Here is a 24,548-nt window from a genome sequence, read left to right as displayed (position 1 = left end):
TTAGTTACTAATTATGGCAGCCGTGCAACTTGACCTGCTTGAAGCAGAATAACAATGATTGGTGATCAAATTTGTTCTATATGGAAGAGTTCCAAAAGTCTGAAGCTTGCAGTTTAAGAAACCTTCATCAAATTGGAATCCTTTAATCTTTGTGGAGAAATTAAGGAGGGTTATATTGTGTTTGCTTGTTAGCTTGTCATCTCCACAAATTGAAGCTTAGATATTTGTGGTAATTGTTAATTTTTATAGAACATGCTATAGTGGGATCCATATAGGAACTCGAATTAGATTGAGGTAAAAGAAAACTTGTGATTTGATTTTTACGTTGTATATGCATTTTGAAATAACTGGAGTGAAAAAATGGAAAACTAAAAGTAAACGTCTAGCTAAGATCATGGAAGTTTAATGGCCCATCATGACTGAGTTTGGGCTGCATCGAAGTTTGTAAGTTTAATATTCTGAGTAGTGCAATTGCTGGTTGTTACCCTATATCAAAGGAGAAGATAATCAGTACTGTATATGATTTCATTCTCATTGAACTTAGGTGAGAGTGCTTTTGAATTTGAGCCCTCTCAATATGATGATATTATCTTTTTCCATTAGCTGACTTTGAATTCTTGAAGTCTAGGATCAAAGTTGGTTCCTATTAGGATTCAGTCTAATAAATGAATTTAGGTAACAGAAATGTTGAGATATGTAATTGCTACATACTCAATTCATTTGACGGCGTCTGTACAAATTATTAAAGTTTAGTCGAGGGTAATAAATGTCTGTTTTTTCTGAAAATCTTTGTTTGTTTGGGGGGGCTCTGGTAAGTTTGATTTTCAGCATTGTTCTACTAATCGTTAGGAGGTTGAATTGGATCTTTTTGATGGTCTATTCGGAATCTTCTATGTGTTTCAAATTGTTGGATAGACCAGTATGGTTCATCTCCCTTTAGAGATAAGATCAATTGGAATTTAACTTTTACTGTGAATATTATCTCATAAATTTGCATCATGGGAGGTGTTGTAATGCACTTTCTTTTGCTGTATGGTGGAGAGAAATACGAGAATATTGATGATGTGGAGGTTCTTTACAAGTTGGATTTATCTATCTAGAACTTAATTTGTAGGGTCTCAGAATACTTAATTGGGTGATTATTGTCCAGTCTCAGGATTCCCTTAGAGTGTGCTGTTATTCTTTGTGCCTTTTTGGTAAATTCCGTGTGCATAACGCTATTGTTAATACCATCTACTCTTTCAATATGCCATGGTACTCCGTTGCACTTGTATAGGGACGATGCTTCGTTTTTATTGATAAACTATCAGATTCTATGCAAGCAATCTGTTAATTCTAGAATATGTAAATCTACATTCTTCCTGTTGCTTTTTTATGGTTCAAATACCTGAATTATACTCAATGTTGTACATCATGGCAGGTTTAGTGCAGAAGATAACAGCTCGAAAGGACTTGAAGTAAAGCCAATTCTTATTGTTACCGTTTTGGGAGAAATATGCAGTTACAATATGATTACTTACAAATCTCATGGGGCTAATTATCATGATTTTAAACTGGAAATCTCTCTGTATTGATCCTGAGGCAAATGTTACAGCAATCAGACTCTTTCACTTTGGCAATGGTTCACAACACTCTGAATCTCCGATAAAGCTCAAAATGCAACAAACCAAACTCATTTACCTAGAAAAGCGTTTTAATTGTGTTTACAAGAAGATGAATGAAAAAATTCACAGAATATACAAGCAGAAGAGAGAAAGCCAACAACTCTAAGGAAGGATGAACAAATTTAAATATACTTCATAAAGTAGGAGCAAATGAAACAGCAGAAGCAATCCTGCTTCCTACACAAACACAAATGCTCGGTTATAATGACAATGGTTCCTCAAAGTCATCGCTTGCCCTTGCCAGAAAGGCTTATAGAACTAACTTTCATAGGTGTTGCCACCACCAGTGGTGCTTCTGGGGACTCTGTAACAGCATACTTGTCATGCATGAACCGACTTTCTATGATTGATTCATCCTTCAAAAGAATCTTGTAGCAATAACAGCTCTTGAGACCTTGCTGATTCCTGTAGCATTCGTGAGCACTGTTCTTCACCTGCTGGAAATCCCATATCACACTGAATTTGCCCACTGTTGCAACTAAGTGGCGTTCTTGTTTACCATTCTCAGTGATCTGAAAGGCAAAATTATTCAATAATGGTGAGACAAGTATAGAGCCTACAGTTGTGTACTGTGACATGGATCATGGAGACAACAAACAAAACAAGTACAGCGCAGAAGAAAACCAAACAAAAAGTCCATTGACAACCTATAAGCAGATCAAGACTCTCAATGTTCTTCAACTGGTAACAAATTATACAAGAAGCATGCATGAGGATGATAACAGTTATCATATAAGAATGGTTGACAACAAAAATCCATTAAAGTGTCCATACAACATTGAAGCAATTTGATGGTTACCTGAGAGTTTCAGCAAACAAAATTTTAATGACATAGCGTTAGATACATAATCACAATGTTTGTTATATTAGCAAACCATGAGAATCACTACAAAATAAGAAACCTACTGATATGCAGGATTGCACTAATAGAAAAGAGAGGGATTATTTCAGCAAAAGAAAGTAACAGAAATTCATAAATATGCAACAAACATAACAATGTATTGGCTGCCCCAAATGCCAGGGACACATACATTTCAAACTTTGAAAAGGTGACCAAGTAATATATTAGTATTTTCCTATTCAGGCAATATAAAACAATTAACAATTTGGTCAGTTAATTATTACAGCCATACTTCTTAAGTTTATAACTGAATTGAACTTCCGCATTAAATTTTTCATATTAGAATGGTGAGGCATCATTCCATAACAATAAACAGGCACACAAAACAACCAGATAATTCAATTTATTTAATATATTATATAGATGCTACTTCTGTTTAAATCTAGAAGGTTTAAGTAAACTGAACAGCAATACAAGGGGCACTCAGAAGGCTCTGATTGCAGACCCTTAAAAGAGATGCAGACTGTTAATAGAAGCTAATATTTACCAAGCATGCCAAAAGTATAGTTAAAATAACAATAAACACGACACAACAACAAAAATACTAAGTATATAACAAGCACAGTGCAACCAAGAAATGAAGAAATTACCCAAGAGAAATGTCCACCATGAAACTTATTATCATTCCCAGCCAGATGTGAATCCAAAGGAGTCAACTTCAACAATCTTGGAGCTGGTATCTTGTTTCCCATACGCCCACCAAAACCAGTTTTCGTCCTTCCATCTTTATCCGTATACAGCGTGCAAATAAGAATCAGATATGTATCGGTGGTGCCCAAGACCCACTTCCCATCATAAGTAACATCCACATGGGTAATCGGCGAGCCAAGCCCTGGAAATGCAGTCTTAGCCTGCCTCATCGATGTTTTGGAGTACAACCTTATCTTCCCATCAAGTGAACCAACGACAATTGATCCATCACCCGTACTCGCAAAGCATTGAAAATTTGTGCCCCTCGAAAACTGATGCCCCTGAGTCCAATGCAACACTGGTGAATCACCCTTCACAATGTCCCGCACAATTCCGCCCCTGTCTCTCATATCCCATTGACACAATCTACTATCATCAAGCCCAAGAAACGTAGACTCTGATGGATCCAACTGTGAACTCTTTGTATCATTAGTAATATCTCTCATCGTAATGTCAGCCCCATCCTTCTCAAACTTCCATTCAGTCACAATCTTCCCCGTCTCTATATCAAGTTGTTTAATAGCTGAGGCATGAGGTTTCCCTTCTTTCAATGGACTCATTAACATCATATTTGTCTCCCCCCTCATTAACAGAGCCTTCTTAGTAGCCGAGTTTGAACCAGTTCTAGAACTTCCACTATCAAATCTCACACTAACACCTTTGTTATGAATTCCATGATTAAAATTTTTATAAACCTGCACACCCAAATCGTTAACCAAGAAACTGTTATCCAATGCACCTAAAGTCAAACTCTGCACTCCTCCATTAGCTAACTCCTCAAACTCCTCCAACGTATCTCGACTGCCCTTCACAGGTGTCACGTATTCAGGTGTTTTCCCTGAACCATCATCAGCATCCTCCCACATCGAATCATCAGCAGCCTCAGGCATCACCCACCCAAGAAATTCCTTCCCATAAATTTTCATCTTGTTCTCTTCGGTGGCTTTAAGCCCATATACATTCTCAAACAAGCAGTCTTGAAACTCAGTCACAAACTTCCTATACTCCGAATCACCAAAAAACTTCAATGCCCAGACACCTTTGTTAACAAAATCAACTCTCCTTTGATCTCCAAACATTTTCAATTGAATTTCAGTCGAAACCTTAGCCCTAACTTTGGACCCAACTTTCAAAACCCAAAACCCATCTCCACCATCACCCTCATCATCATCATCATCATCAGAGGCGTTGCCGCCGTCAACTTTTAGGGTCTTGATGAAACTATAAGAAGTAAGCTTATCAGAGACGATCCACTTGGCTTTAGGGGTGTTGCCACCGATATGGAGATAAAGCTTAACAGGGTTTTTAAGATTAGGGTTTAGGGGAGTCGGGTATTTCAGTTTAAGCGATTTGAGTCTGGAATCAACTTCGTCAAGAGAATTTAGGGTTGCTTTCGTACCTCTAGATGAAGAAGAAGAGCTAGTTTCTTGAGCGTCGTCGTATTGAGATGATTCTCCTGATTCTGATTCTTCTTCATAATCAGAGTCTGATATGTAATCCTCGCGACTTTGAGAGGTACCCATGATTGATTGAATTTGAGAAAAACAAAGTACTATGTTGTTCCCAAAATTTCAAAATAAAAATATCTTGCCTTTGCTTTTGCTTTTGCTTTAGACCGAAGAACATTTCAGAAACAGTTATGGACATGCGGGTTATTTATAGAAGGTTTTGTCACCGGTTATTTCCGGTTTATTGTGGTTTGCTCATCCGTGTTTTAAACCAATAACAACCCCTGAATTTTAGATGCTATCCATAAACCCTCTGAGGTTTAGATAATAGCTCAACTGTTATTGAGCCGTTAATATTTTCTCGTAAATTTTAACATAAAGAGATTAAAAATATAAATGAATTTTAACATTTTTAATTAATAGTAAATATTAAATCAAAATGTTGAATAAAATTAAAAATATTAACGTTGGAGTAAGTAGAATTATAAGGGTCACCTCATTAAGAGGGAACATGTTTTGTTAACTTCAAATAACAGTAACGGGTTTATTAATATCAATAAAACCTTAGGGGGTTGTGATTAACCCTATTTTTTATTTTCTTTAATGAGAGATGATTTTTTTTTTTATTTTAGAAATATTTGTATCTACTAATAAATAGGTCAAACTTCAATAAATTTGCAATTTTCTTTTCTACATTCATTAGGAATTTCCGAACATAATTATATGTTAAAATAAATTCAAATATGAGTATATATATTTAATAATTCAAAACTTAAGATATTTGAATTAATAATTAAGTTAGAATTGAACTTATACGTAAACTGTTTTTCATTGTATTTCTATTAGTATAATCTCATGTCATCCTTAAAAGATTAATAGTGTGTTGTAATAAGGCAAAATATAAGGTACTAAATGGATAATATTTTAGGCCACGGGCTATCACCAGTTAGCGTTAATCTAACGCCCTGCCTTTGCTTCACACCGAAGAAAACGATCTCGTGCAAGATATTCCGTGTGCTTTCCATGTTTGGATCCGCGTCTTAAAAGGTTCCACCGTTAAACGCGGTTAAGTATCCAAATCTCCTTCCAGTGTTGTGAAACAGCATTGTATCTCTGAATAGTTAAAGCGATCATAAAATTTGGATAAGTACTTTGAAACATTTTATAAGAAGCCGACAATTTAGCACTGTTTTAAAACTTTGATCAGACCGGCCGATTGGACGGATCCAACCGAGATCTGGTAGCCTCTTCGATTTGGTTTACCATTTTTCACTATTCATAAAATCCCTGATTTGATCGCCAGTGAATGAGGGGCTACCAAGTGTCGGAGTTAAAGGGCTTTTGTAGAGTGGAGACCAATGGTTCAAGAGATGGTATCGAATTGAATTTTGGACGCTGGAATAAACCAGAATTTGGCTGAAAAGTTCAACCCAATATGTGTGTCACAGTTGGCGAATGGGAGGCTACCAAGTGTCGAGGTTAGAGGAGTTTTGTAGAATGGAGGCCAGTGGTTTAGATTCAACCGGATTTTGGCCGAAAAAATCAACCCAATCACAACGGTATACACGAGTTATGACCAACGAACGAAGGGCTACAAAGTTTCGAGTTAGAGGGGTTTTGTAGAGCGGAGGACGATGGTTTAGTTGGTAGTGTCGGATTGAACTTTGGCTATCGGAATTAGCCGAAAAAGTCAAAACCCAAATAGCTCGCAAGGGTGTATTTGCTAGATTTTAAACTTGGAGAGACTAATTGTATTTTTCAAGGGCGTATTTACAAGATTCTAAACTTTTTGGATCACCGGTCAAACCGCCGGTTTAACCGGTCAGATCGGTCAACCCGAGACTCGGTGGCCTTACCAAGTCCCTTAATGGTCGGGTTTTAAAATTACTTACAAATTGTTTCTAATTTTATGCTATGAATAATCTGATTATAATTCAGGTGCTACTACACACATCTTCACTAGAGTTTCTTCCCTCAATAACCTTATCGGCACTATGATAAAAATGTCAAGACTAAACAGAACCCCAAGATTATGACTTCAATTTGTAGAATGATTAATGACGGAGAAAGAGTGAAGCGATGATGGGCATAATAAGGAAAGAAAAAAACATGGAAAAAGGAGGATTCCTATCATTTCTCACAAGGCATCGCGAGCGGCAATCCGGCATGTAATGGCATCTGCGAGTGAGGATATCTTCAGTTTTGAGCCGGATATTTTGTAGCGCTGAAAACAGATTCAAATATTGTTCATGAAACAAGATTTAGATACATTACTAGTTAAATGATTACTTAATTAATTATAATAGAATGTTTATAACATTACATTATAAACATTAGTAATTTATTACATTAGTAGTTTAATACATTATTTAATTAAATGATTATAAATTTAATTAATTATAATATTATATTATAGATTTATATTATGACTACTTAATTAATTATAACATTACATTATAAATATTAGTAATTTACCGCATTAGTTATTAGTACATTACTTAATTAAATGATTACAAATTTAATTTAATTCAAGTATTGCCTAGACATTAGAGGATCTATAAGTCACATTGGACACAAATGAATAAGTAATCAAAAGTTAAAAACTACTAAATGCTGGTTTTCTTAATTTGTTCGAGGTGTATTTGTAAACTTTTAAGGTGTTTTTATCATTTTTTAAATAATAGGGGGTAATTATTTTTTACAGGGTACCCAGGTAAGGAACTGAAACCTACATTTCAGGTTCCGGTTGCTCCAAAATTGCAGGGTACTTGGAACCACTCACCCCTGCAATAATCTTTTCAATTTTTATATTCCTTTAACCGTAATGTCCCTTTTTCCCAGTTTCTCTTCTTCTCTTCTCTTTCTACCCCCTTTCTTCTTCCCCACTTTAACTCCCTTTTCTCCCTCGGCATGTGACAACCCTGCCATGAGAGGAGCTCACTTGGTCACCATGAGCTCCTCCTTTGGCCACCACAAACTCCTCCCTTTGCCACCAACCTAATCTTGTGGTGGTGAGTTGTTGAAGATGGGTTTGTTTTGTGATTATTGAATATGAGTTTTCTAATGGATTTTAGGGTCATTATACATATTTAGTTGATAATGAGTTTTGTGGTGGTTGATGGTGATTTTGGGGTTGGCTTGTGGTGAGGGAATGGGTTTTGTTTACGTAGTTATTGAAGTTAGAGTTCTTGTTGGGTTTTTAGGTGGTTGTTAAAAAATTGGAACAATCACGGTCATCTTAAAGTTAATTTTTTTTTTTTTGTTACGGGGGCTGTTCGGGCCAGCTTATGCGTACCTCGACTCAGGGGTGGATCCAAAGTATGTTGAGGGTAGGCCATGAAATTTAAAAAAAGAAAATATTAATATGTAAATTTTTTCTTTTTGTGACAATTTCAACTAAAAAAACATAATATGAACGTTATATGCAATTAGTTTTTATTTTGGCCCAATCAAACAGAAATTTTTGGATCCGATACTGTCTCGACTAGTCCTCTGACCTTGAAACAAGGCTTCCGAAACAAGGTAAACCCTACAATCTGTGGCCAACAATATTAGCAACCGTTCTTGTGATTCGAATCTAAAACCACAGGGAAAACAAACCCGTTGGCCCCAAGCTTTTACCAATTGGCCAACCCATTGTTAGTTAGTTACTATAGTTCTATTTACTAATTGATCATCTTAAATTTGACTTTTTTCTTTTTCCAAAAATAGTTAAAACCTCTAAAATTGATCAAATTAAGTGTGGACTGGATTAAAATGTTAATTTCAAAATTATAAAAATAATTTAAAAGCCTATATGCATTAATTCACATTGAGTTTTAGTTAATGTAGGATATACAAGTTAAGAGTCTGAAGATGATCACTAACTGAAAAATCTATCTAGCTACAGCAAGAAATCCATGAATTTTGTCGATGGAAATGTTGAGTTGATTGACATTTTTGCTTGCTCCGACCAAAATAATTTGACAGAGCTGGAATAAGGCTTTGAACACATAAAGAAATTTCTTGACCCCAAATTACTCAGCTTCTCATCTGCCTTTAAACCTGGAACCACCATAAATCTCAGTTTATAGACACATGATTTCAAGAAAAAACAGAGTAAAGAACACCATGAACGAGAGTAAAGAACTTACTCTCCAAACAGAACTGGGAGTAATGAAGGGCAAAAAACTGAGGATGGGTGTGCTTCAACAGCGGCCTCCTCTTCTCCTTTAAGTAAATATCAATGGCTGCCTTAATCAAATCGCTCACTGTATTCTCTGGCGAAGTCACCACGTGGACAGGCCCCAAACTTCTTTCTATATGAACATTGAGCAATAGCTTTGTTAACTTCCGGGTCACACCATTCTTCCACGGTGAAGTTAACTTCCCGGCCGCTGAGATAAGCCCACCTCTCCTTCCAACCAGCTGGTCAGAGTATCTTTCTGTGGGAAAGATGTGTAGGTTTCCAGAGTGCTGCCTCCGCCTAAGTTGCGATATAGAATTCATTTGTATCAACTATGAACTGAAGAGACCAAAGGTTGAGATGATAGAGAGAGGAGATATTAATTTGTAGTGGATTTGAATTCTCTTTAACGAATAAAGATTATAGACAGTATTTGCGAAGGTTCGAGGAAAGAGCTTAAAGATATATCGCCCTTGGACATAGACTTTTGCATAAAAAACAAACATCATCGTCATTATTATTATTATTATTATTGTTGTTGATAGTAAGGTTTTAAAACTCGGTCCGGGGTGAGACCGGACAAAGTGGTCAGGTCTCGAGTTGATCGGTTGAATCGGTTTGACTGGCAGGTCAAACCAGTGACATCAGCATATCTAAAGGCTTGAAATCCAACAAAAACACTTCTAAAAATTACATATAAGTCTCTACAGGTTTTAAACCATGTAAAAACACCTCAAACATTACCGTCGACGTTGACAACCCAAACCAAACAGAGTCTGTTTCTGGGGATGACGACACTCGCTATCACCACTAAAACACTCCCTCAGCCTTCAGACCAAAACCCATCTCATCTCTCCCTCGTTCGCTCTGTCAATTGCCGACAATAGCCCCTATTTTGGTAGACCGATTTTTGTCTTTTTCGGTTGATTCACTCATCGGAAATCACTCCCTTCATACCTTTGGACTCATTAGCACTCCCTCTCGAAAAAGCCCAACATAATTGTTGCTGTATGCTCGTCAATCGTCATCCATAATTCTAGAGTTTAGGGTGAATAGTTGAAAGTGATAACCCGGTCCGAAGAAAGCCCCAAGTCCTGGTTCGATTGGTTGAACCGACCGGGCTGGGCCGGGTTTTAAAACCATGATTAGTAGTTTCCGTAGTTATGGAATACAAAAGGGGTTATAATTGTCATTCTCCCAAACTATGTCTTCACAACATATTGAAAAATGGAGCATATCATGAACGATCTTACATGGAGAAAATTCATTTTGAAAACTAGAATAACTTTATGGGAATACATGTGAGGAAGATTCTTGATAAAAATCCAAAGAGCTTTAAAATTAGTTTCACAGGAAACGGTCAATTTAATAAAGGTTTATCAAAAATCATTTATAAACAATAATTTTCAAATGGTAAGGTGAGTGTAATTTTTGGATTCAAAAACACTTATCTAAAATGAGTATGATGAATGTACTTCAAAACTATTCAAGAGATTCATTTACTTTACAAACCTACTCTAAGGAAGTCAACACATTTGATAATGGATTTTCAAGTTCAAAGAGTTTGTATTTAAAAAGGAGAGCATATAAAAACGATCCATATACGTTAACAAGATCACACCTTCTAAAACTAATTAAAAGTATATTTTCATATTTGCAATTCATTTTGTTGATGCAAAAATCTACATCTACCTTAATATCAAGGCAATAATCCATATCAACTATAGATACTTGGTTGACTGTTTGGGAACCGAGCAAGATTTGTGCGTGACTTTGGGTTGTCAATGAGGATAGTCTCGAGTAGTTCGGACTAGATCTGAGTGTATATCGATATTAACCAATGCAATAATTATAGAGAGGTGAGATTTTTAAAATTTTTCGGCCAAATAATAGACAAAGCCTACATCCCCTGATTTTGAGATGAGTGAATACAAGGAATCGTGAGAACAAGTGAGATTGATTACTCCCTTTCTCTCTTTCATCAGTTTCCTCCCTCTTCTTTCTGAACAAGTGAGATATAATGAAGTGAAACAACATTATATCTCTAACAGTAAAAGCAATGATAAAATTTGGGTAAGTACTTTGAAACATTTTATAAGAAGCCAACAATATTATATTAAATGTCATACATCATATTATGTTCACATTAAGCTCAAGGAATAGCTGACTCAAAATTACATACTAATTGTTTCTAATTTTATGCTATGAATAATCTGATTATAATTCAGGTGCTACTACACACATCTTCACTAGAGTTTCTTCCCTCGATAACCTTATTGGCACTATGATAAAAATGCCAAGACTAAATCAGAACCCCAAGATTATGACTTCAATTTGTAGAATGATTAATGATGGAGAAAGCACGAAGCGATGATGGGCATAATAAGGAAAGCAAAAAAAACATGGAAATAGGAGGATGCCTGTCCTTTATCACAAGGCATCGCGAGCGGCAATCCGGCATGTAATAGCATCTGTGAGTGAGGATATCTCCAGTTCTGGGCCAGATATTTTGTAGTGCTGAAAACAGATTCAGATATAGTTTATGAATGGCTGAAGGCAACATTGAGAGAAAGAGTAATATAATATTGAATGAAGCTCAAGATCACCGCACTGACAAACCTTTTTTATCTGGGCTTGATCTGCTTTCCCTTCTAGCTCTTCCAAACCAATTTCCTTCCCATTGACTAGTTTCTCCACAGCTTTCATCTGATGGAATGTCAAATGATTACTATGACAGAATGTCGAATGTCTTAGGAGATACTAATTAACCACAATATTCATGATACAACCTTACCTCATCAGGAGAAGCATTAAAACGAGCAGCAAGGACGTAAGTTGAGCTGTCAGAGATGCCACATCTTTTCAAGGATTCTGTAATCTACTAAGAATTGAAGCTTGCAGTAGTCAAAACAACAGAAAACTTAAATCAAATAGAAGGCAGTCATACAGCAGTGAAAGATAATTACATGCTTAGATCCTGAGTAATTGTAAACAAGCTCGGAATGAAGAGTGCGTGTTGTCAAGGATTCCCGCGACTTGGCAATAAGTGTCTTATGTGCAGCTGCCAGAAGGGGGAAAACATCTGGGATCTGTCTCCAATTTTGAGAAAAACAAAATTACAGAAACGTCAAAAAAGCGCATTACGGAAAGTTGAATGGCGGCAAAAGATAAGGTCCATTTCTTATAAGGAAACATACAAGCAATGCATTGAGAAATGCAACTTCTGGTTCCAGTGTCCCAGCTTGCATAGAATCTAAGAGTTCCCTGCAGGAAAATCGTCTTTCTATTAAAACTTTCAATCCACACATAAATTCAACTCCAATTTTACTTATAATGTTCATTATTAATGCGACAACAGAACTTGTTGCAGGCTTGTCTCCCTTACAAAAGCAAAAATATTCCAAATAAAACATTTCCAAGTCCACTAATTCCAAATTTCCCTAATATGTCCCAATGAAACTTCAGCAAACCCACAAGAAGCATACCAACATAACAAAGACAATAATTAAAACCACAAATACAATAACAAAACCAAAGCACACAGAATCCTTATGCAGATAAATTGTCAAAGTACAAACTTGTTCGTACTATAAGCTTAAACACGTATAACCCAATAACCCACTACTAAAACAAACACAAAAGAACAAATTGAGCTAGTGGGTAATTTTTTCTCCTTGAAAAAGAGTTAAAGTAAAATGATCAAATTCCTTTCTTTTCTTTCCAACAATTTGAGTTAGAGAAAGAGACAGTACTTGGTGTTGGTGACTTCAGTGAAGAGTGAAACAGAGAGAGTGTTTCCATTACTAATGTTGAACACCTTCATGGCTGGCTGCAACCCAAAGTTAACGAATGGCTTCTACTCAGCGAGGAAAAATGACAAAACTCTGAAGGGAAAGTTAGGGTTTTGAAATTAAAGCCCGCTTCAATTGAGTTGCAAATGGGAGCCAAGTCGTTGACTTGTATAAAAACGCAGCGTTTTACACAAGAAATAAAATAGATAAAATATTACGAAAATAACAAAAGGGATTTATTCTGTTTTAATTTTAGTTTGAAATAATTACAATTAATATGAAACAATTACAATTAATCCCCTGACAAGAAATTTTAGTTTACTTTTAAATCATGAGTAAACGACATATTCCCACCTGAGGTTTAGTGAAATCTCAAGTTATTATCCTTAGTTGCATTTATTTCAGATTAATACCCTTAAACTAACACTGTTAGTGACTATTAGAGGTGGTTGGAAACGGTGAATGAGATCGGCAAGTGAACATATGGGTTTTGTAGAGGAGGTTGTGGGGAGTCCGACGGTGGTTTCAGAAATGATTTTAGACTTTGAAATTAGTTGAAAAAACCAAAATCTGTCGACTTTGACGTTACTAATGTGAGCCGTTTTTTTACTAACATGAGCCAATCTTCGGTCGAAGAAAGCATCGGCATACTTTAGCATATTAACATGCACCGTGTTACAGTGAAAAGTTGAAAACCTATTAACATAAAGAAAACGGCGTTACTTTAAGGGTTGGAATCTAGAATAAATGCAATCAAGAATATCAGTTTGAGATTTTGCTAAACCTCGGGTGGGAATTCGTCGTTTTCTCTTAGATCATTGATTAAAACTATGGTGTTATTGAATTTTCAGTTTAATTTGGTGGAGACATTTGTTTGAAACATTTGAAGTTAACAGAAACATAATAGTGTTTGTTTTGATGAGTTTGTGACCTGGTCAAGCTTGTTTCCATGGATTCTCCTATGTTTTCTATCTTCAAGCTCTGCCTTCGACGTGTCAAATTCCAAAACTCTGAACCAGGCAATATCCATCTTTGCCTTCTCTCTTTAAAAAGAAAACAAAGAGGAAAAAGAAACATCATACACACACAAACTCTCAGAGAAAACTTTACATTTCCTTCCCTTCTGGGAAGGTTTTGTTTCTCCTTCAACAATGTCTTTCGCCATCTTCCTTTTATGCCTTGTTACCGTCCCTTTCTGTGTCCATTCTCACCAAACTGAACCGCCTAAAGGTAAAATCTGAACCGCCTCAAATTATATGACTTTATTTCTCAGATAGAATTGAATGATTCTTCTATATCATATTAGTTTACACCAAAATCTGTTCTTATATGCATTGCCACAAAAATGCAGGCTTCACCTTAAGCTGCGGCGATGCAGATGACCGTATGTTAGGTGTACAGAAATTTGTCCCAGATACAGATTTCATCTCTGTTGGTAATGCAACGGCTCTCAAAACACCAGATTTACTGTCAATATTATCCACATTGCGATTCTTTCCGGAAAAGTCAGCTAGGAAATATTGTTATACTTTTCCTGTGATTAAAGGGAAGAAATATTTAGTAAAAACTATATACTATTATGGAGAGTTTGATGGAGGGGAGAAGCCACCTGTTTTTGATCAGATTATTGATGGGACTAAATGGTGCACTGTTAATACCACTGAGGATTATGCCAAGGGACTAAGCTCCTACTATGAGATTTTTGTTGCAGCTGCAGGACACTGCCTTAGTGTTTGCTTTGCTAGGACTCAAAACACTATTTCGCATCCGTTTATATCAGCGATTGAAGTGCAGCCCCTTGATCATTCTGTGTATAATGCCACTGACTTCACCAAGTATGCACTTAGTACTGTTGAAAGGAGTAACTTTGGAGATAAAACTGGAAACATGATTGGGTATGGAAACTTGTTGCTTATTGATTAAATGTTCAACTTACTTTCAGTTTCCTGTAATGTGATGTGAATTGTATTTCTAATGCAAATTCTTGATTATGGAAACATCTGAACCTAGCTTTCCAGATGATAAATTTGACCGACTGTGGCATCCATTTGAGGACAACAATCATATTGTAGATAGCCACCACAATGTGAGCTCAGAAGATTTTTGGAACATGCCACCATTGAAAGCATTTACATCATCAATTACAACAAGCCTGCCAAGAAAGTCACTTGAAATCATGTGGCCACCGGTGTCACTTCCCAGTAGCAAATACTACATTGCACTCTATTTCCAGGACGACCGGAGCCCAGGCCCTCATAGCTGGAGAGTGTTTGATGTTGTTGTAAATGGGGAGGCTTTCTACAAGGGCCTTACCGTCACCACCAAAGGTGTGACTGTTTATGGATGCGAACAGTCATTGTTTGGACAGACTAATATCACCTTGATTCCCAAAGGTGATGTTGGACCGGTAATCAGTGCTGGTGAAATCCTGCAGGTTCTGCCTCTAGGAGGAATTACTCTTCCTGCAGATGGTATGCAATTTCTTTTCACTTCATTGCCAATTTTCAACCATACTGAAGCTTTTATCAGAAAAACATTCTGAACTCATTTATTTGTTCTGTAATACATAGTGGTGGCATTGGAAAATTTGGCAAAAGCGTTTAACAATACACCTTCTGATTGGAGGGGAGATCCATGCTTGCCTTCCCAGAACTCATGGACTGGGGTTGCATGTTCTAATGATAACCCAGCTAGAGTTGTTAACCTGTAAAGTTCCTTTATATTCATTACTTAAAACTACATCTTTCTATAAGCTTTGATATGGTTTAATTTTGGGCGGTTTTGTTTCTTATTATGTGAAGGAATCTTACATGCATGGAGCTGTCAGGGACTCTATCCGAAAGCGTAGCCAATTTAACTGCACTTCAGAATCTGTAAGTAACTTGCCCTTTGTAAAGTTCCTGCAGGTTGACATTAATGGCCATTTTGTTAATCTTTGAAGAGAATACCCGCTTGCAGTTGGCTTGGAGGGAACAAAATCTACGGTTCAATTCCAAATATGAGATCACTGAAGAAGCTACAAACATTGTATGTTCTTTAAAAAATGACATTTCCTTCTTCCTTCATAAGTTTAGAGTAATATGTGAAGAGTTTTTTGGTATTTGTACTTCAATGAAGGCATTTGGAGAACAACCAGTTGACAGGAAAAATCCCACGATGGCTAAGCCAACTTGGGGAGCTTCGTGAGCTGTAAGTTTCTCAAACATTGTTTAGATATTCCAGTTTTGCTCTAACAAGCTAGATTGATGATGACCTGACTTTGATTAACAGATTCCTTCAAAACAACAATCTTGATGGACGAGTTCCTGACGCTTTAAAGAAAAAGAATGGATTATACATTCAGTAAGAACCACCCTCGGCCCTTCTTTTCTTTCGATTACTTAAATAAACAGATTAACTATAAGTTTTCCTCTTCTTTCAGGGTGTCTCCTGGAAATCGTTTCGCAGAATCATAATAATGCTAGAGCTGTTTCTGGAGTTGCACGATAGAATACAAGTTTTGATGGTGGAATAGAAGGAATATTATTGAAGGGACAAACAAGACAGATGGGATTTGTGCCATTTCAGTACTTGGTTGGTTCTGGAGTGGAATATCTGCTTTGTTTCTGTGGCCTCAATGACGGTAACTCCAACCAAGTGCAGCAAATGAAGAACTGAGTCATCGACACACAACACAAGATGACAAGAACATAAAGCGGATACTTTTAGTAAAGCTATCTTCCAATAGTTGTAACAACCGAAGATTGTATTTTATACTTTCTATTTATTAATTTTACATTCTTTTATTCAGTGACGGTGACTGTGTCTGTGTCCCCTAAATTTGGTGCTTGATGTGCCTTTAAGAAGCCATTAGAGAAAGGGAATTTTGTTGGCAATCTTTTCATTATCCAAATAGAGCATAAACACAATTAGAATGATGGAATCCCATTTCTTCATCCATTTGTTTGAGCATAAATTCTGAGTAGAAAAACAAGGCTAAAAGAAATAGTAATGCTAGGTCCAATCTCACAACCTTCTTTTATAACTTTCACGTGACAGTTCGTCTTTGCAAATGAGTAGACGAGACCCATATAAATAGGCGGAAGACATTTTGCAAACTAACCATTGACGAGCTGTCATGTCGGAGGTTGTGAGAAAAGATTGTGAAATTGGGTTGTGAACTTAATATTACTTAGGATAGAAAATCTACTTCTTGTTTATTGAAGTTTTCACTGGGTTTGCTCTCTTTCTCCCTTCATTGAATACTACCTATCAAATTTATGAATTATCTTAGAATATTGGATTTATAGAGTATTCAATGAGTTTTGAGAATTAGTCGAGATATATACAAACTGACTCGAACACCGAAAAAAGTTCTCACTTCAAAATTTACATATTATGCAATTTAATTCCCTCCAAGTCCCCTGGAAATATCAATGAAGTTAACTAGTGATTTGGGACAATACAACAAGTGAAGAACAACATGTGATTTGGGACAAAAGAGAAAGGAGAAGGTGGGTCCCTACCAAATCCGGATAGTAAAAATCCACGTCCAAACTTCAAAAGCTAAAACCTCAGACAGATAGAAGACTGTTCTGATTTTAACAAGAAGAAGAAGTTTTTCAATTTAATGTTCCCAATTACCACCACTTCCTCGCTTTCTTTCCCTTCAACTCCCACTTCCTTTCGCTGCTACGCCGCCTCCGACCTACCCTCCAGCCAGGGTCCCACTTTCCTCAGGTGGCCTCACTTCCCCTTGGCTGCTGATATTAGCATCCGGGTCGGTCCGGAATCATCCGATGGACCCGTTACTGGTGCTGCTGGAATTGGAAACGGCGGCGTTAAAGTTAATGCGAAGGAGAAGAATTGGTCGAGAAATAGAGAGAGTTACTTGACTGATGACAGTGATCCTCTTCCTCTTCCCATGACTTATCCTGATTCTTCTCCTGTTTCTCCTCAGGAGATTGAGAAGCGCTTGCAATGTGACCCAGTATTTCAGGTCTTTAATTAATTTATTTATTTTTTAAACTCTGATTACTTTGTTCTGTTTGTGTATGAGCGCTTGTGTTCTTTAGCTTTATGTTGAGTTATTTTTGGTGGGTAACTTGTGACTGATGTTTTAGAAATTGATAGGAATAAACCTTTTTTATTGGAGTAATTGATAATAAGTAGAGGAAATTCTAGGATTTAGATTTTCTGTTGTTTAGTTTCTAAGTTATGGATGAATATTAACTTCAATATTGGCTGTTAGGAATTGAATTTAAGAGACGAATTACTTAAGGAAAGTTATTCTATCTTCATTATTTTGGGGGCTTTCTTCTATGTGTTGAAATTTGGGAACTTCGGCATGAAAACCTTATTTATTTGAACTGGTCTCCATCTAGAACCTAAGCGCTTGAGTTGATGGAGTGTCAACCTATCCATCCAATGCAGGATTCTTATCCTTCATAAGTGGAATCCAACAGCTCCGGAGGGAGAAATGATTGTAACAAATGACATTCTTATTTACAGTTACAACTTTCCTCCAGTTCCTGAGCAAAATTAGTGCAGGCATGCAGTGGCTGCAAACACTTCTTCCTGTGCAACTAATAGGTTCCTATGTAAAAGTCACATAATAAATTCTCGGTAAAGCAAAAATTGGCTAAGAAATGTATTTATCTAGGTGACTGTTTTGTATCTAATGGTTGGGGTTACACATCAATTGAAACAATTCAACTTCATCGACCTAAGACAATTATTTAGTCTGTTAGGCAGAGCTAATGCTTAGTATCAGGCCAGAAGTTCAGTTTAGACTGCTTGTAACATGTTGGACCAGCATAATCTAAAATACATGGGCATTTGGGACTGTATATCGCTTATAACTATTTTGTCACTATTGTGAGTGTCTTGTTTGTTATTGATGGAGTTTTGGTTTTGATTTATTTCTGCATATGTAGGATTGTAAGGAAGTTGTGTATGAATGGACTGGAAAGTGTCGAAGTTGTCAAGGGTCAGGATATGTCAGCTACTATAATAAAAGAGGGAAAGAGACTGTCTGCAAATGCATACCTTGCCTTGGAATTGGTATTTTCTTCCTCTTCATCACTGGAACCACCATGCTATTTCGATTGAGTGTAATGGAATAAGAAATTGAGTAGTTTTATTCTATGTGGGCTTGAGTTTTAAAACATTAAGAGATTCATGAAGAGTATAGTTTTCTAATACATCTTATTTTACTTTATTGAAATGGGAATAAAACATGAGGATTTAAATGTATCCTCATTAGGATTTTCTTTCAAACTACCTTTATTATTTATTTTATATCTTCTTAATCAATATTGAATGTTATGGAGATAACTTTGTCCATTGAGAAAAGTAGAATATAATGTTACATAGGAAGTTAATCATGATTATCATATTCCATAAGGAGAGCATTTGCCCTATTGTTCTATGGGAAACTAGTCAAGCATGACACCCTAGTCTATCTGTGTTTGCTAGGTATATGAATGCTAGCAGAAGATCCACCTTTATGTACTTAGAAATGCAGAAGAATGTGTTTTGTCCCTGTCATGCACTCTTATTATGAATTCAATTTAAGACTTCTTTCTGCTTTGTTATGGTAATTTTGTTTGATGATTGCTCATATAAATGTGTGTGATATTCTAACTTGACTTGGTTTATCCTCATTCTGAAATACAAATTAAAGTGGATAAGCAACTTGTCTTGGTCTATCTACATTTCGATTGACAAATTAAAATGGATGAGCAAGTATATATCTGGTAGAAAATCATCTCATTCTTGTCAGGAGACTCTTTTCTGTCCTCTTTCGTTGTATTTTTTAGTATGTGATGTGTTTACTTGCTCCCAAATGATATGATCTAGTGCATATATGGACAGATAATCAATATACTAACCTTTATCTTACTGAAAGGTCATTTTAGTTTTTTCTAAAGGCGACTTTGATGTAGCATGGTCCACTACAGCATAGTTTTGCCTTGAAGTGATTATATGTTTACTCACCATAATTTTTCATGATATTTAAATATGTTGAAGTACGTGGACAACTGGTTTTCCATCTCCAATAGTTAGCTTCTCAACCTTGACAAGAGAAGGCTGTGAGTATGAGTATGTTATTTTGTTAACCTTCTAGTGAATAAGGTTTTGAAAACTCCCTGGTCCCCTGCCCTTTCTTTTGGTATGGAGCTCAGTATTGTCAGATAATCTTGGTTTTGAAGATCTCCCATGCAATGAGCTATTGGGCACTGCTTCAAATCTAAGTGTTCCTTTTGCACCTTAAAATACTCATTTTGTTGGCAATCTTGCTTATTTTAATGCTTTCAAAATTCTCTCATTTAGAGAATTTAGTTACTAATCTATGGCAGCCGTGCAACTTGACCTGCTTGAAGCAGAATAACTAATGATTGGTTGATCAAATTTGTTCTACTTATTGGAAGAGTTCCAAAATGTCTGGAAGCTTGCAGTTTAAGAAATCCTTCATCAAATTGGAATCCTTTTTAATCTTTGTGGAGAAATTAAAGGAGGGTTAATATTGTGTTTGCTTGTTAGCTTGTCATCTCCACAAATTGAAGCTTAGACATTTTGTGGTAATCATTGTTAATTTTTTTATAGAACATGCTGTATAGTGGGATCCATATAGGACTCAGAATTAGATTGAGGTAAAAGAAAACTTGTGATTTGATTTTTACGTTGTCATATGCATTTTGAAATAACTGGATTGAAAAACATGGAAAACTAAAAGTAAACCGTCTAGCTAAGATCCATGGAAGTTTAATGGCCCATCATGACTGAGTTTGGTCTGCATCGAAGTTTTGTTAAGGTTTAATATTCTGAGTAGTGCAATTGCTTGGTTGTTGCCCTATATCAAAGGCAGAAGATAATCAGTACCCTATATATGATTTCATTCTCATTGAACTTAGGTGAGAGTGCTGTTTTGAATTTGAGCCCTCTCCAATATGACTGATCATTATCTTTTTCCATTTAGCTGAATCTTTGAATTCCTTGAAGTCTAGGATCAAAGTTGGTATCCTATTTAGGATTCAGTCTATATAATGAATTTAGTTAACAGAAATGCTTGAGATTATGGTAATTGCTACATACTCAATTCAATTTGACTGCTTCTAGTACAGACATTTATTAAAGTTATAGTCTGAGGGTAATAAATGTCTGTTTTTTTCTGAAAACTCTTTGTTTGTTTGGGGGGGCTCTTGGTAAGTTTGATTTCAGCATTGTTCACTAAATCGTTATGGAGGTTGAATTGGATCTTTTTGATGGTCTATTCAAGGAATCTTCTATGTGTTTCAACTTGTTGGATAGACCAGTATGGATTCCATCTCCCTTTAGAGATAAGATCAATTGGAATTTAACTTTTACTTGTGAATATTATCTCCATAAATTTTTGCATCATGGGAGGTGTTGTAATGCACTTTCTTTTATGCTGTATGGTGGAGAGAAATACGAGAATATTTGATGATGTGGAGGTTCTTTTACAAGTTGGATTTATCTTATCTAGAACTTTAATTTGTAGGGTCTTCAGATACTTAATTGGGTGATTATTGTCCAGTCTCAGGATTCCCTTAAGTTGTGCTGTTATTCTTTGTGCCTTTTTGTGTAAATTCCGTGTGCATAACGCTATTGTTAATACCATCTACTTCCTTTCAATATGCATGCGGACTCCGTACACTTGTTAAGGGATCGATGCTTCGTTTTTATTGATAACATATCAGATTCTATGCAAGCAAATCTGTAAATTCTAGAATATGTAAATCTCTACATTCTTCCTGTTGCTTTTTTATGGTTCAAATTACCTTGAATCTATACTCAATGTTGTCATCATCATGGCAGGTTATGTGCAGAAGATAACAGCTCGAAAGGACATTGAAGTAATGGAGGATTTAGATAATGGAAAGCCGCCTTGACCTGAAACTTTTTTTTAAACTTTAACTCGGGAATATGATTCGTTATAACGGAAGAGTTGTATTTTTTCAGCACCTCACTTAATATTCCTATTTTACATTTGTAGACTGTAAAAGGCAAACTCCTTAATTGGAGAAAATGAAAACACACACAAGTAGTAGGTTGTTACCTCAGCAAGGAATGTATTCTTTTCTTAAAGTTCTTTTCTGCAACCATCTTTTTTCTTTATGTATTCTATTTGTTACTTCGGAATCCTTCCAGAATGGTTGCTTTTCAACTTTGAGGAATAAAAGATGACCTCCAATTTGCTTTCTCCTGACGCTATAGAGATTATAAATGCATGCATGCCATCTCTGTCGTTCTGCAATTCAGAAGACCTGGTACATCTTATTGTACTCTTGACACAGATTTTTTGTCGTTGCGAAAACAAAAGTAGACATGGCAAAGGTAAGCTTTCTCGATTTCCAGTACAAGATTTCGAAGAATAAGTTTCTGCGGAAGCCATCTCGGCTACTTTCTCGAGACAGGCAAAATTCTGGCTTGTTACCCACATTCATGCCAAACAGAAATGAGATGAAAAAAGTGTTTGATAAATTTGATTCCAACAAAGATGGGAAAATATCCCAGTCGGAGTACAAGGTGATTCTGAGAGCTCTAGGACAGGGAAACATAATTGCAGAAGTTCCGAAAATCTTCCAGGCGGTTGATCAGGATGGAGATGGTTATATTGACTTTAAAGAGTTTATGGAAATACACAAGAAGGGAGGAGGGGTTAGAACAATGGACATACAGAGTGCATTTCGGGCATTTGATATGAACCACGATGGGAAGATAAGTGCAGAAGAAATCATGGAAATTTTAAGGAGACTTGGAGAGAGTTGCAGCCTGGAGGATTGCAGGAAAATGGTTAGAGCAGTAGACACTGATGGCGATGGTATGGTTAATATGGATGAGTTCATGACCATGATGACTCGCACCACGAACGATGGCTAGACAAGCTTTTCTTGTTTGTGATTCTTTACCAGAAAAGAAATTGCTGCCATGATTAAGAATACTTTTATTATATATTCCCCATTACAAAAAATATTGTAAAGCAATAGCAAAAAAAATGGTGGGCATTCTGTAAACTGATGCATATTCGTTTGGCACTCAATCTTCAACTTCCTGTCCTGTAATAAATAATAAAGTTGTTTAAATTTGACCTCTTTTCACTTGATGACGCACTTTCTCATTTTCCCATTTGTTGCTGAGAACTTGGGCACAACATAATGGGAATCAAATATACTAGAAGTATATTCACCGAAAAAGGTGGGATTAACTATCTTTAAGTAGTTTGACGGTTTATTTGAGACTGTTAGGTGTATTATTTAAAAAGTTATGAGTTTGAATCTATACGATTACTAATAAGAGATAGTCACTGGAGGCTTACCTAACCGTTAACTTCAGGGCTCCAGGGTAATTTTCTTTGAGTTACCCATGAGAAAATAAGCAATACGAGATCTGTGCCTGTTTCACCAAGCCAGTGTCTAACTGACCACAATTGGGTCTACGAGGTGAAAACATAACCTTCATTTACACTACTATGGTTTATGAAAATAGACAATACATAATTTAAATGAAGAATATTCGTCAACGGCAATTCACTTTTACAATTGAAGGCAGTTTAAATACGTTCAACCTGATACATAGATCTATGATTCTGAAAATTTGAACACAGAATGACAGAAATACAATTACAGGAAACACACAAAGTTGATCCTGTACTAAGTATCTAGCATAGAATCAGTAGTTATAGCAATGCGTAAATTCCTTTGAATATGCATGCGGACTCCATACACTTGTTAAAGGATCGATGCTTCGTTTTTACTGATAACATATCAGATTCTATGCAAGCAAATCTGTAAATTCTAGAATATGAAAATCTCTACTTTCTTCCTGTTGCGTTTTTATGGTTCAAATTACCTTGAATCTATACTCAATGTTGTCATCATCATCGCAGGTTATGTGCAGAAGATAACAGCTCGGAAGGACATTGAAGTAATGGAGGATTTAGATAGTGGAAAGCCGCCTTGACCTGAAACTTTTATTTTAACTTTAACTCGGGAATATGATCTATTATAACAAAAGAGTTGTATTTTTTCACCACCTCACTCAATATTCTTGTTTTACATTTATAGACTGTAAAAGGCAAAGTCCTTAATTGGAGAAAATGATAACACACACAAGTAATAGGTGTATGGGCAAAAAATCGTCTTGGCCTGACGAGACCCAATAACAAAATAAACATGTCACGGCCCAAGGTCTTAGCCTAATCTCAGTTGGGTCTACGCTTAAATTCACCTTGTGAACTGTTCACTCTATGAGTTGGGCTATCCTATAAATCAAGCTAAAACCGGGTTTCAGCCAATTAGGCTACAACAGTCCATAAATAGGAAATCAGAATCTCATTCTATTTCCTCTTCTGCTAAGATCCTGAATCTTATTGAAACTAGTAAACCCAATATGATAAGGACAAGAAATATCTTTCTTTCCTGGGGATTATCTCCTAAAGTAGGACTTAATGTCCCACTAGGATTCCAACCTCTTGGGTTTAATATATAAACAGAGGTCTGACCTCTCATAATTCATTCAATATCAATATTCAATACTCAAAACCACCTACTTGCACCTAAGTTTTTGCTCTCGATTAAGGTTTGATAAAAATGCAGCACACTCGTCAGTGTATACTTTGACTTTTCCAGTGGCGGAGTCTTTGATGTGCTGGTCATTTGAATGCTCTTTAAACTTGGGTTTTGCTTCTTCTACTTCGTTTTCTTCAGCTAAGTTCTGTGCTCGTCCCTTTTCTTTCCCATGCACTTTGTTTGGGTTTTGGAGTAATACCTTCTTTCTAGCTAATATACTTGGGAAATATAATACGATAAAAACACATAAGCATACAAGAAAAGTCTCATGTACATAAGCTCAAAAATAGTAGATAGTGGTGCCATTCCCCTCCGC

The 24,548-nt window shown here is 36.2% G+C and overlaps 6 protein-coding genes across 6 annotated transcripts; 3 read left to right on the top strand and 3 right to left on the bottom strand.

Moving 5' to 3' along the window:
* Positions 1–1,765: 1,765 nt before the first annotated feature.
* Positions 1,766–4,868, bottom strand: LOC116118486 (protein CYPRO4). The gene is made up of 2 exons (XM_031404471.1): positions 3,156–4,868; positions 1,766–2,176 (listed from the first exon to the last, which is right to left on the bottom strand). The coding sequence occupies exons 1-2, from the start codon at positions 4,776–4,778 to the stop codon at positions 1,889–1,891; spliced, it is 1,911 nt and encodes a 636-aa protein (XP_031260331.1). The 5' UTR covers positions 4,779–4,868; the 3' UTR covers positions 1,766–1,888.
* A 3,637-nt stretch (positions 4,869–8,505) lies between these two features.
* LOC116118492 lies at positions 8,506–9,238 on the bottom strand. Its single transcript, XM_031404476.1, has 2 exons — positions 8,837–9,238; positions 8,506–8,747 (listed from the first exon to the last, which is right to left on the bottom strand). The coding sequence occupies exons 1-2, from the start codon at positions 9,189–9,191 to the stop codon at positions 8,587–8,589; spliced, it is 516 nt and encodes a 171-aa protein (XP_031260336.1). The 5' UTR covers positions 9,192–9,238; the 3' UTR covers positions 8,506–8,586.
* A 1,710-nt stretch (positions 9,239–10,948) lies between these two features.
* Positions 10,949–12,810, bottom strand: LOC116118491 (EKC/KEOPS complex subunit Tprkb-like). The gene is made up of 6 exons (XM_031404475.1): positions 12,621–12,810; positions 12,066–12,132; positions 11,835–11,957; positions 11,663–11,746; positions 11,488–11,574; positions 10,949–11,385 (listed from the first exon to the last, which is right to left on the bottom strand). Exons 1-6 carry the CDS (start codon positions 12,689–12,691, stop codon positions 11,299–11,301), a joined length of 519 nt encoding a protein of 172 aa, XP_031260335.1. The 5' UTR covers positions 12,692–12,810; the 3' UTR covers positions 10,949–11,298.
* Positions 12,811–13,810: 1,000 nt separating this feature from the next.
* LOC116118477 (putative leucine-rich repeat receptor-like serine/threonine-protein kinase At2g14440) lies at positions 13,811–16,114 on the top strand. The gene is made up of 9 exons (XM_031404461.1): positions 13,811–13,889; positions 14,011–14,554; positions 14,670–15,130; positions 15,230–15,365; positions 15,461–15,532; positions 15,618–15,686; positions 15,777–15,848; positions 15,930–16,001; positions 16,081–16,114. The coding sequence occupies exons 1-9, from the start codon at positions 13,811–13,813 to the stop codon at positions 16,112–16,114; spliced, it is 1,539 nt and encodes a 512-aa protein (XP_031260321.1).
* Positions 16,115–17,149: 1,035 nt separating this feature from the next.
* On the top strand, positions 17,150–21,607 carry LOC116118487 (protein disulfide-isomerase SCO2). The gene is made up of 3 exons (XM_031404472.1): positions 17,150–17,637; positions 18,575–18,701; positions 21,480–21,607. Exons 1-3 carry the CDS (start codon positions 17,269–17,271, stop codon positions 21,551–21,553), a joined length of 570 nt encoding a protein of 189 aa, XP_031260332.1. The 5' UTR covers positions 17,150–17,268; the 3' UTR covers positions 21,554–21,607.
* Positions 21,608–21,989: 382 nt separating this feature from the next.
* Positions 21,990–22,717, top strand: LOC116118488 (calmodulin-like protein 1). The gene has a single exon (XM_031404473.1). It carries the CDS (start codon positions 21,990–21,992, stop codon positions 22,542–22,544), a length of 555 nt encoding a protein of 184 aa, XP_031260333.1. The 3' UTR covers positions 22,545–22,717.
* The last annotated feature ends 1,831 nt before the right edge of the window (positions 22,718–24,548 follow it).

The sequence above is a fragment of the Pistacia vera genome, unplaced genomic scaffold (genome assembly GCF_008641045.1).
Source record: "Pistacia vera cultivar Batoury unplaced genomic scaffold, PisVer_v2 Contig846, whole genome shotgun sequence".
Taxonomy (NCBI): domain Eukaryota; kingdom Viridiplantae; phylum Streptophyta; class Magnoliopsida; order Sapindales; family Anacardiaceae; genus Pistacia; species Pistacia vera.
The sequence above is the reverse complement of the archived record's forward strand: the minus strand, read 5'-3'. Positions and strand labels throughout refer to the sequence as shown.

What these genes read in the sequence shown, in the direction of transcription:
- LOC116118488 (XM_031404473.1), top strand. Translation starts at nt 21,990, where the DNA reads ATGGCAAAGGTAAGCTTTCTCGATTTCCAGTACAAGATTTCGAAGAAT.
- LOC116118487 (XM_031404472.1), top strand. Translation starts at nt 17,269, where the DNA reads ATGTTCCCAATTACCACCACTTCCTCGCTTTCTTTCCCTTCAACTCCC. An exon ending in AATGTGACCCAGTATTTCAG is followed by an intron (nt 17,638 to 18,574) that starts GTCTTTAATTAA and finishes CTGCATATGTAG; the next exon opens with GATTGTAAGGAAGTTGTGTA. An exon ending in CATACCTTGCCTTGGAATTG is followed by an intron (nt 18,702 to 21,479) that starts GTATTTTCTTCC and finishes TCATCATGGCAG; the next exon opens with GTTATGTGCAGAAGATAACA.
- LOC116118477 (XM_031404461.1), top strand. Translation starts at nt 13,811, where the DNA reads ATGTCTTTCGCCATCTTCCTTTTATGCCTTGTTACCGTCCCTTTCTGT. An exon ending in CCAAACTGAACCGCCTAAAG is followed by an intron (nt 13,890 to 14,010) that starts GTAAAATCTGAA and finishes ACAAAAATGCAG; the next exon opens with GCTTCACCTTAAGCTGCGGC. An exon ending in AAGAATGGATTATACATTCA is followed by an intron (nt 16,002 to 16,080) that starts GTAAGAACCACC and finishes CTCTTCTTTCAG; the next exon opens with GGTGTCTCCTGGAAATCGTT.
- LOC116118492 (XM_031404476.1), bottom strand. Translation starts at nt 9,191, where the DNA reads ATGAATTCTATATCGCAACTTAGGCGGAGGCAGCACTCTGGAAACCTA. An exon ending in CTCCCAGTTCTGTTTGGAGA is followed by an intron (nt 8,748 to 8,836) that starts GTAAGTTCTTTA and finishes TGGTGGTTCCAG; the next exon opens with GTTTAAAGGCAGATGAGAAG.
- LOC116118486 (XM_031404471.1), bottom strand. Translation starts at nt 4,778, where the DNA reads ATGGGTACCTCTCAAAGTCGCGAGGATTACATATCAGACTCTGATTAT. An exon ending in ATGGTGGACATTTCTCTTGG is followed by an intron (nt 2,177 to 3,155) that starts GTAATTTCTTCA and finishes TTTGCCTTTCAG; the next exon opens with ATCACTGAGAATGGTAAACA.
- LOC116118491 (XM_031404475.1), bottom strand. Translation starts at nt 12,691, where the DNA reads ATGAAGGTGTTCAACATTAGTAATGGAAACACTCTCTCTGTTTCACTC. An exon ending in ACTGAAGTCACCAACACCAA is followed by an intron (nt 12,133 to 12,620) that starts GTACTGTCTCTT and finishes ATTTTCCTGCAG; the next exon opens with GGAACTCTTAGATTCTATGC. An exon ending in CATTTCTCAATGCATTGCTT is followed by an intron (nt 11,958 to 12,065) that starts GTATGTTTCCTT and finishes AATTGGAGACAG; the next exon opens with ATCCCAGATGTTTTCCCCCT.